This window comes from Periophthalmus magnuspinnatus, chromosome 20 (genome assembly GCF_009829125.3).
Source record: "Periophthalmus magnuspinnatus isolate fPerMag1 chromosome 20, fPerMag1.2.pri, whole genome shotgun sequence".
NCBI classification, from domain to species: Eukaryota; Metazoa; Chordata; class Actinopteri; order Gobiiformes; family Gobiidae; genus Periophthalmus; species Periophthalmus magnuspinnatus.
The window spans coordinates 23,450,621-23,461,471 of NC_047145.1; the positions used below are offsets into that span (position 1 = coordinate 23,450,621).

General features: G+C 45.6%; 1 protein-coding gene across 2 annotated transcripts in view; it reads right to left on the reverse strand.

Moving 5' to 3' along the window:
* Positions 1-9,092, reverse strand: part of ubr2 (ubiquitin protein ligase E3 component n-recognin 2) — a 35,667-nt gene extending 26,575 nt beyond the window's left edge. For both annotated transcript variants that reach the window (XM_033985468.2, XM_033985467.2), the window contains exons 1-14: positions 8,999-9,092; positions 7,717-7,985; positions 7,278-7,356; positions 5,268-5,381; positions 5,067-5,197; positions 4,836-4,974; positions 4,449-4,511; positions 4,020-4,140; positions 3,404-3,502; positions 2,595-2,683; positions 2,109-2,207; positions 1,179-1,342; positions 764-863; positions 171-299 (exon numbers count right to left, since the gene is read on the reverse strand). In XM_033985468.2, coding sequence (XP_033841359.1) covers positions 171-299; positions 764-863; positions 1,179-1,342; positions 2,109-2,207; positions 2,595-2,683; positions 3,404-3,502; positions 4,020-4,140; positions 4,449-4,511; positions 4,836-4,974; positions 5,067-5,197; positions 5,268-5,381; positions 7,278-7,356; positions 7,717-7,985; positions 8,999-9,079 — 1,677 coding nt within the window. In that variant the 5' untranslated portion in view covers positions 9,080-9,092. The remainder of the gene's footprint in view (positions 1-170; positions 300-763; positions 864-1,178; positions 1,343-2,108; positions 2,208-2,594; positions 2,684-3,403; positions 3,503-4,019; positions 4,141-4,448; positions 4,512-4,835; positions 4,975-5,066; positions 5,198-5,267; positions 5,382-7,277; positions 7,357-7,716; positions 7,986-8,998) is intronic.
* Between the last annotated feature and the right edge of the window lie 1,759 nt (positions 9,093-10,851).

The following is a 10,851-nucleotide window of genomic DNA, read 5'->3' on the forward strand; positions in this document are numbered from 1 at the left end:
CTGTTCTAGTCCTGTTCTAGTCCTGTTCTAGTCCTGTTCTAGTCCTGTTCTAGTCCTGTTCTAGTCCTGTTCTAGTCCTGTTCTAGTCTTGCTTTAGTCCCGCTTTAGTCCCGCTTTAGTCCCGCTTTAGTCCCGCTTTAGTCCCGGTGTAGTCCTATGAGAGTCCTTACATCGGTCCTGGTCCAGTCCTGGATCATGGTGGTGATGGGGGTGAGTTTCATCTGTAGAGTGAAGGCCGCCTCCCACTCAGGCTCCATCTCAATGTGCTGCCCCACCTGCCGCACCACTGCATCCATGCCCTAGGGTGCAACACACTGTTATGACCGCTCTAATAGTAATCCTCATTTCCACTGGGGCAGTATGGGGCAGTATGGCGGTTACGGGGCGGTTACGGGGCACAGTTAGGATAGATCCCAGGGGATGGGAAAGGTCACGCCTCTGCACAGTCACTGAGAACGCCTCGACAACGCCTCTTGTGTGCTGCTGGTCCTCCAGATAAATGATCATTAAGATGGCAAAATGCAGATAATAGTTTCTCACCAAACACTGACTTGGTCTTGTGATACACTGCCGTTTTGCAGTGATGTGACTTATATGTGCAGCTGATATGCTACACAAAACAAAGCTATCCAGCTGTTTCGTGTATATCGATGCGCACTACTTATTTCCAGATCAAAAATCTGGTATTTCTAGAGCACAATACATCTAACATGCGGCAACTTCAACACTGGGGGTGGGATTATTACAGAGGGGGCGGGGTTACCTGCATACATCGCAGAAGCTCCAGAAAAGCCTCAAATCCATCCAGAAACTTGACACGCAGCTCATCGCTCCAGTCGGCAGTGCGACTAATCAGAACATACCTGAGAGAAAGAGGATCAAACGAAGACCAGCATTAAAACCTTGTTTAAGACCAGAACCAGACTAAAATCAGACACTAAAACTAGACACTAAAACCAGACTAAAATGAAACTAAGAACAGAATAGACCAAGAACAGACTTGTCCTGGGACAAGTCTGTTCTTACAGACTACAGACTAAGAACAGACTAAGAACAGACTCAGTCCTGTTATAGCCCGGTTATAGCCCGGTTATAGCCCGGTTATAGCCCGGTTATAGCCCCAGTCATAGCCCCAGTCATAGCCCCAGTCATAGCCCCAGTCATAGCCCCAGTCTTACTTGAGGTCTCCGATAAGACTCTGGACTCGTCCAAACTTGAAGGCCTGCTGGGCGGTGTATCGGTCGAACTGGAAACGTCCCTGAAGGTCTCTGTGTCGGAGGTGATCCAGGAACGTCCGGATTATCACTGACATCAGGTTCTGCTCCAGCATCAGCATCCGGGCCTGGAACAAAGACAGATACCCGGGGTTAGACCGAGACCATGACTAAGGTTAGTCCATAGACTGTACACTTCTTGGGACATATCTATACCGCTAGCCGCTTGTTCCAAACAGGAAGTTAGTGTGGGCACACTTCTAGCTCCATCAGCCAGAAGCATGGTGCCAATTTAGTTTCTATTGAAAAACCTCTCTGTAACTGCTGCTGTCAGGCTCATCATTTTGGTCTTAAAATGTTCATATAAAACCGATCTACATGATCCTGGGGTTTTATTTCACTATTTTGTCCTTAAATTAAGATATGAACATTAATAACTGATAAATCACGTTCCCACTAGCAATAGCAACAGATTTGAATGATAAATTAAGGGAAGGAGCTAGCCTCGATGAGCTTCATTTGGCTGTAGTCAAACGCTTTGGGCGACATCACACTCTCATAGTCAACAAAAAATATACAGGCTGTGAATTAGATCATCTAGTCTGGGGAGGGGGAGACTTGGGAGGAAGTGTCTGGGGGGAGGAGAACAGGTGAAGCATCTGAGGAGCAGGAAGACAGGGGAAGAGTCTGAGGAGAGGGAGGACAGGGGGGGATCTGTGGAGAGGGAGACTCACCAGCGAGGGCAAAGTGAAGATTTGCACTGACAGGTCTGTGACGTGAGAGGAAGAGGAGCGGGAGGACAGTGGAAGCGTCTGGGGAGTGGGAAGGACAGGGGAGAGGGAAGACTGGGAAAGCGGGAGGACAAGGGACGTGTCTAGAGAGAGGGAGACTCACCAGTGAGGGCACAGTGAAGATCTGCACTGACAGGTCTGTGATTGAAAACTCTCTGTCGTGGTCGTCTTTAACGTAATCACTCTGAAGACGCTCATAATTCTGAAAAGTACACAATACCAGTACAGTCATTGTAATGTTTCTACAAGTAATATTAGTAGTAATTAATACTTTGCAGCTGATGTCAGCAACATTTCCTGGGGGTCTGATGCCAACTGGAGGCTCTGCTCTGCCTGAAGCTCAGTTACTCAAATTAGGCTTTAATCTGATCTTTGTTTTAACACAATCTGACCAGAAAGAGCTGACTCACCTTTTTAGGTTGTAAAACAGTGACAAGACAGTGTTTTGCTAATATGTGCATTGTGTCACCATGGTAACTGCTGAACATTCTATCAGAAACATACAGGCCGAACCCCCCCATCATGATGTCACTGCAAAGAATCAATAGTAGTAGTATTTGTAACAGTAGTATTTGTATAGTTGAAGTACCTGAGCAAAGTGAAGAGCAAAGATCTTCTTGTACTGAGGGTCCATCAGGAGACTGTTCATTAGCAGCTGGTGGTACACACTGCGTGCTCCTAAAGTACACAAAATACACAAAGTACTATAGTACAAGTATTCCTAAGTCCATTGTGTACTGTCTGCATCCAAAATAAAATGTTTTACTGTCTGGGAATCAGGAAGTGCATCTTAGTTTGCTAGTTGTTGTTAGCTTTACTATGAAGGTAAAACCCCACTCTGGTCTGAGAGTCGTGGAAAGTGCTTATAAAGGCATCGCTGTGAATAATTAGGATGCCCTGAACGCATAAGGTAAGTGAAGAAATTAGTTTGGACCTCTGCAAACTGTTCAAAACAAACCAGTTCTGTTTTTCACCTTTTTAAGAAAGTCAGGCACATTAATCTTCTTAGGCCTCTCATGTGTTTGTCGGATTACGACCTCATGTTTATTTTACTCTGGTATTTCATATCTGTGTGTGTGTGTTTCATAGACTGAATATATAAATAGACATAGGTAAGGTGCTAGTCGCTGTGTACCAAACAGGAAGTGAACATGGGCATGAGTCCGGCTCTACTTGCTCTAAATCACTTTCTATTGAAATAAAAATGACACCCTGTAACTGCTGCAGTCGGGCTCATCATTCTGACCTTAAAATGTTAGTTTTAATCCACTGTACATGATCCTGGGTTTTTTATTTCACTATTTTGTCCGTAATCGAGATATGAACATTGACAATAGCCTTCTTTCTACAAGGCTGCTCCTGCAAGCGTTAGCATCACTGTGACAGATGTTTTTATACCTTTCCACATCTTTGAGTCACTGAGCATCAGTCGATCCACCAGAGTCCCACCAGAACCAGACTCAAGGGCCACGGAGCACAGGACTCTCCTCAGCCCATCTGTGAGAGACAAACACAACCACATCAGAACCACATCAGAATCAAACAGAGCCAATACAGAGCACAGAATCCTCCTGAGCCTTTCTGTGACAGACATACAGAACCACATCAGAACCTAAAAAAAAACAAAGAGACCCAGTAGAAACAAGGGTCGCCTGGTTTAGAGCAGGCAGAGCTAAGGAAAGTAAGTAGGCTTAATCCTATTATGCAAATATACTATTGACCACCTTGTGAATATTATCATTCTCTGCATTTGATCCATCCTCCAGTGCCTCTGGGTTAAGCCTGCATTTAGCCCATCCAGGAGATGACCTGACTGACCAGAGGTGGGGGAGTAGTGGGTTCAGCAGTTTGGGTTAAAAGTCATAGTGGGTCTAGTTGTTTGAGGTTAAGGGTCACTGGGGGACTGACCTCAGCAGGAGTGGGTCTAGTTGTTTGAGGTTAAAGGTCACTGGGGGACTGACCTCAGCAGGAGTGGGTCTACTTGTTTGAGGTTAAAGGTCACTGGGGGACTGACCTGAGCAGGAGATGACCTGGGAAAGCCAGCCCAGAGTTTTGAGGGCAAAGACCTGATGAGCCACGACAGATGAGTGCATCACCTGCACCTTCAGCGGCTTCGACTGACGGCCAGTGTTTCTCTGAAACAAAGAGCGAGCGTGAAAGAATTTAAACTAAGCTATAGGAGAGAGGAGAGAGAGAGGAGAGGAGAAAGAGAGAGAGGCTTTGACTGATGACCCATGTTCCTTTGAAAGAAATAGAGAGTGAGAGAATGTAAACTAACCTACAAGAAAGAAGAGAAAGAGAGAGGAGAAAGGACAGAAGAGGCTTCCACTAACAACCTATGTTTCTCTGAGAATAACAGAAAATGAGTGAAAGAGAGGAGAGGAGAGAGAGATAGGGGACTAAGAGAAACATAAAAAATAGCAGATGGAGCAGAGGTACTCACCACGATGACAGACTTGGCCTGTTCACAGAACTGAAAGTCCCCAAAGCGCACAGACGTACGACCCTGAAACACAAGTCAGAACTCACCAGAGGTCACAGGTCACCAGGGGTCAGGGGTAAGGAGAGGGATGTAAGTTCTGCGTGTGTCTCGACCTGCAGTGATATTGGCTTTAGTTCTTTATATTTCTGTGGCTTTGGCTCTATCAGAAGTAGATTTAGGTTCATTGACTGCGCGGACATGCTCTGACATGTTCTGACTTTCACCTCTCTGTCCACGGTTAGGGGTTAGGGACCAGAGGTCAGGGTTCAAGAGGTATGTGGCATGTTCCTCACCTCTCAGTTGGTTTAGAGACCAGAGGACAGGTGGTATTTCTTATTTGTTTCTCACCTCTCGGTCCACAGTAGTAGCAAAGCTCACGGCCTCCTTCTGGTTACAGTTGACAGCCTTCTGTAGCGTGTAGATCACTTGTTCATACGTGTGCACCTCATCATTGAACAGCATGCAGTAAAACGTGTCGCCTTTCTCCCTGTGAGGCAGGGGAGAGGAGAGCAAGAGGTTAAGGTCAATTACACACAGAGTGCATCTGGCGCACAGAGAGGGAGGGCATCTGATTCTTACTTGGGCTCCAGTCCGGGGGGGAGGCTGTTCTCTTGGTCCCAGGTCAGCATGTCCACAGCGTATCTCAGCACTGTCCGGAAGACCTGAAAAGCCCGATAGACCAAGTCTGGATCCAAGGACTGAACTGGGTCCTGAAAGAGAACAGAGTTTAACAGGGCCTGGTCACCTGGTCTCCTGGTCTCCTGGTCTCCTGGTCCTTACCTGGTCTTGGTCCTGGTCCTGGTCTTTGGGCAGGTGGGAGCTACAGTAGGGTCCTTGTTTCCAGGCCTCAGAGTCTCCACAGTCACAGAAACCGCCTCCTCCAGAAGTCGTCATCTGAAACAAAGAGGAGAGGTTAGAGAGGAGATAGGAGACAAGGAGATGAGGAGATGAGGAGACAGCAGAACGAGGAGAGGAGAAGGAAGGATAGAAAAACTAGGGGAAAGGAGGTAGGAGAAGAGAGGAGACGAGGAGAGAGGAGATGAGGAGAGAGGAGACCAAGAGACCAGGAGAGAGGAGACCAGGAGAGAGGAGAAAGGAAACATCAAAACCTATCATAAGCACGTTAAGGAGGGGGTATTCTGCAAACTGGACTTTTTGAGCTGGTTACCATGTTATAACTTTGTTCCCTAATTAAAAACATGCCATAAGAAATTTTAGATGTCATCTATGCATGTTTGAGTAATTTAGCAATCTCTCTTAGACACATTTAAAACTGTCCTTACGTTTAACTGTACAAGACTCTGCCCCATAGACTGTATATATAAATGGACATAGCTAACCAACTAACCCCTGCATTCCAAACAGGAAGAAATCACTTCTGCACTTCTGGTTCCATTGACCCTGGCTCCAATTCACTTTACAGTGAAAATTTGTCACCTCTCCCTTTGCAATTGCTCCAGTCAGCCTCGTCATTTTAGTCTTAAAATGTTTGTATTAACCTGTTCTACATGATGCTGGTATTCTTATTTCACTATTGTGTCTGTGATTCAAGATCTGAACATTAATAACAGAAAAATCAGACACCTTTGCTCCCGAGGTATGACTGACGGAGTTGCTCGGTGCCTCCTCAGTGCTAAACCAGCAGTGCGGATGGGAAGGCATTACCTTCAACAGCTTCACTCCAGATTGGCTCTTTGGGTGTTATAATACTTGCAGTTGGAATTCCAAATGTGGAACTCTGCTCCAAATTTGTCCCTATAACTGCTAGCCTCCATGAGCCTCATTTGACTACACAGTAATTTAGTCCACTTTTTTATACAGTTTATGCTCTGTCCATAAACCTATATCACCCATGTTCCCACACGCTCATTTTGCAGAAATATACAAAAACAGGATACAAAACAATTCTCCAACTTGACACATAATGCAATGTGCAGTAGTTTCATTAGCGGGATGCAAACTGATTGTAACGTCAGAACGCTTTGAAGGGAGAGTGCCTCAAAGCAACTATACCATTTTCAAAACAATAAATGGTAAAATGGTGATCTACATGTTATGTGTTAGCTGTTAATACCCTATAGATAATGTGCACAATGTAGCTGTTAGGACAGTGGTGGGCAAACGTTTTGACATGTGGGCCACAATGGGTTCAAAAATTTGACAAAGTGGCTGGGCCAGGATATATATGTATATGTATATATTACATTAGAGATGTGGCCTGTAACATGCAGCAAAGCATGAATATGCAAGGCTCATTGTACAAATTGTTTTCCAAATGCATTAATTCAATTAATAATGAATTTATCAAATTTCAGTGAAATAAACTCAGCCAAAAAACTTTGAACAACGTTTACCCTAACCTATTTTAATATAATTTGTTCATGTTTGGCAGGCCGGATTAATATGCTCAAGGAGCCTCGTGGGGCCCCCGGGCCATAGTTTGCCCATGTCTGGGTTAGGAGTTATGATATAGGATGTACAGTTGTCCCTTTTTTAGAGCAATTTTGCAGGTTTTTTTTTAAAGTGTATGAATACGCATTGTGTTCTGCGTCCTCATTGGCTAACGGACTGTAGACCATTGTTAATCAATCTCCTCTGTGCTGTGTCTCCTGTACAGTACAGAATGAGTTTAGCTTGCCAAATTGACATAAAATGTTCGATCGACACTACAGCAGAGCGGCACCAGGATGAAGAGACATGGTCAGAGGAACTGGGGAATATGCATGGGTCACTACTAATTAATTAAGGGGGATAAGGGTTATGAGGTAGGAGATGGGCACTAGCACTCACTCTGTAGCGATGGTCTTTGTGCACACTTTTGAGAAAGCAGTTCATACAGAGGACACAGGTCGGATCTGCAGCACACTCCCTGAAACAGAAGCAGAAAGAGACTGTGTCAGGACCAGGACTAGACCGGGACTAGACCAGGTGTAGGGGTGAGGGGCTTGACCTGCTGCAGTAGGTGCACTCTCTCAGTTTAAATGTGTAATTATGTGTACTGGTTTATATGTAGACTGTGTTCCTGTAGTGCAGGTTTAGTAATGTATGTCAGGGGTCATACGGACCTCTATATATAGGGGTCTAAGGGTTAGGTGAGGTGCCTATCCGTGGGAGATCTGGCATCTCCACTCTGTACTAAAGCATGTAAATAGCAATACATGTGTTCAGGGGGGATACAATGGGGGGTACAGGTGTAGTACAGTTGAGGGGAGGGACAGGAGGGGATTACCTGCAGGAGTAGGTGGGCTCTCCCACCCTGAACACGTGTCCGCACAGTGCTGATCCGCGGTTAGCTTCCTTCAGAGCAACTAAAGCTGCACTAGGCTCCTCCCTCAGCAGCAGCCACTCCAAAGGAGCCAATAGGAGGAGCTGAACACCAAGCTCCTCCCTCTGCTCCTCCCTCAGCCCAGCCCCCTGACCCTCCCTCAGTAGGTGAGGTACCAGTCGTGCCAGGTGAGCATAAAGGGGCGCGGTCAAGTCCGGGGCCGCCAGCCATGCCTGAAATAGGACATCACATGTGTCTGAGGTAGAACATTTACATACACACATATATAGCCAGGTGTGAGAAGATAGGTGTTAAAATATTACACTCTTTACAGTGTAAAATAGTATAAAACAGAGAAGACAAAGCCCTGAACACAGAGATGATGAGTATATGAATCCTCTATAACACTAAATAACTATAGTCTTATAATGCAAACACACAGACACAGCAGAGGGAGGACAGCATCTTTATCAATGCTACATGCTAAAGTTTAAGTATTAGTTTTTTGTTTTTTTTTTTTATACACATACGATATTTAAAGTTACACTACAGGTTATTCCACTCCAAAAGTAGTGTAAATCCTGAACACAGCAGGGCACAGATCTGGGTCACCCACTTTCACCGTTTACATAAACTCACACTCTGCTTTTAGCAGCTCAGCCCACAACCAGTAAAGAACCAGCAAAGAACCGGGACTGAACCGGGACTTTAGGGACCGAACCAGGTCTGAACCCGGGACTAAACCTGGTCTACAACCCGGATTCTCGACACGTCAGTGACACCTGCGATTTCACAAACATCTGACGCACAGCGCTTTTAAGCAGGACGTGTTAATTACAGTCACTAACATGGTGTTGTTTTTATTATTATTAATTCCGTAGACCCAGCGCAGAGCCCGGAGCTTGGAGCCCGGTGTAACGCCCGCTCCGCCGTGACAACAGCTGTTACGCTACTTTTGCACAAACTCGGAGCTGACCTAAACCCCTTAAACACTTTAATCCTGTTTTACAGATATTAAAGTGTGGTTTAAACTGGTGCCCCGGTCACAGCCTCAGGTTCGCAGCTCATTACTGTTGTGGCAGAATGTCCCTGTTGTTTTGCTCTTTACATAGAGCAAACAGCTGACTGTGACAGCGCTAGCTCCTCTCCCACAAACCCGCACCAAACTCGGACTAAACCTCTCCGACCCTCGGCCCTGAGCCCCGGACACAGCTCCGAGGACCAGCCCCAGGCTGCGGCCGCTTACCGACGCCGTGTCGCGTGCGGAGAAGCTCAGAAACTCCGCGCATAACGCGGAGGCTGGATCTCGGTCCGAAGCGTCCGCCATCTTTCTTCTACCTCTAAGGAGGAAGAAGCAGCAACAAATAAACAGGATGTTGCCACAATAAAGGTCACTTTAGCTCATCAAAATAAGAGCTATGGATCTGAGCCAGAGACCTGCAGGATTTAGTCCTGTCTTATAGTTGTGGTTTATTCCTGGTTTAGTCCTAGTTTATAGTTCTGGTTTAGGTCTGGTCTAGTCTATGTTTAGTCCAGGTTTAGTCCTGGTTAAATTTATGTATTTTTTGTTTGTTTTATTATTAGGAAGAACATTAGCTGTAGCACATTGCCACTATTTATCCTGGGAACGATTCACAAAGCTCCAAGCATATTTGTGTATTTATTACATTTTCAATGAGCATTCACCTCTGACCAAACTGTGAAACAGTATAATATAATATAAATACAATAATAACAGGTGTGCTGGAAGTTCAGTTTTAGTGCACATGGACTTAAAGAGGTGCACATTTTAATGGGAGCCACACATGTCACCTTGGTCAGCAGCTTTATTGATACTTTGTAGTTACATCACACTGGAGGGGTTCTAGTGTATGCCTATGTCAGAATGTTCATCTGAGCCACAATGCAAACACAGCCAAAAAAGTTTTAAAATAGTCTGAAAACTAAATAAAATATACAATATGGACTTTTTTCCCACCGGAGGAGCTGGAGGACGTGTCTGGGGTGAGGGAAGTTTGGGAGTCCCTGCTTAGACTGCTGCCCCCACGACCCGGCCCCGGATAAGCGGAAGAAAATGGATGGATGGACTTTTGAGTAGGCTGTGTTCATTGTCCTGTTTAGGTGTTTGATTTACAATAAAGGTGAGACTGACTAGCTGAAAAACTGGCTAGCTAGCATGTGATGTTATTTTAGAGGAACTTGTTTAACAGCACAAATCGGCTCACCTGTTGTAGTTTCAGATAAGTATTTAAGTGTTGAAGTAGTGTTAAAACTAAAATCAGATTAAAGTTTAACTTGTGTAACAGAGTTCAGACAGAGCAGAGCCTTCAGTTAGCTTCACACCCCCAGGGAATGTTGATGACATCTGCTGCAAAGTACCAATACGTTCATCACTGAGTGCCTGAACGATTACTCTGAGTCTGAGTTAATCTTGATTGTGTTGTACAGTTGTAGCCCAGATTGGCTCGGCACAGTATGCCTCCTCAGCTCCGAGCAGACACACACTAGCTATGACTGTCTCAAAGCCACGGCTCTGGCTTCAAACTGCTGCACAACACAAATATACAGCTCTATATGTGAACTACACCTCAGCTTGCACACCCCAACTCAGCACGAGTATAAAAGTCCCAATTTGAAGACTGCTTTAGATCTGGTTTAATCCTGGTTCAGTCCTGGTTCAGTCCTGGTTCAGACCTGGTTCAGACCTGGTTAAATCCTGGGTCAGTCCTGGTTTAGTCCTATTTTAGTCCTGGTTCAGCCCTGGTTTAGTTCTGGTTTAGTCCTGGTTCTTGGTGGATTATGTGTGACCTAAAAACAACTGGATTTAGCCCCGCCCTTACTCTGTTTGATTGACAGATGTAATCTGGGGGGCGGGTCTTAATCCTGTGTTTAATCCCACTGTCCCTGTCCCATCAAAGACCAGAGACCAGAACAGAAACCGGGCCAAGACCAGAGACTTGACCAGAGACCAGACTAAACCAAGACCAGATTCCAGGCCAAAACTGCAGACCAGACCACAGATCGGACCAAAACCAGAGACCAGACCACAGACCAGACCAGGACCAGAGACTGGACTAAACCTGAACTAAACCTGGACAA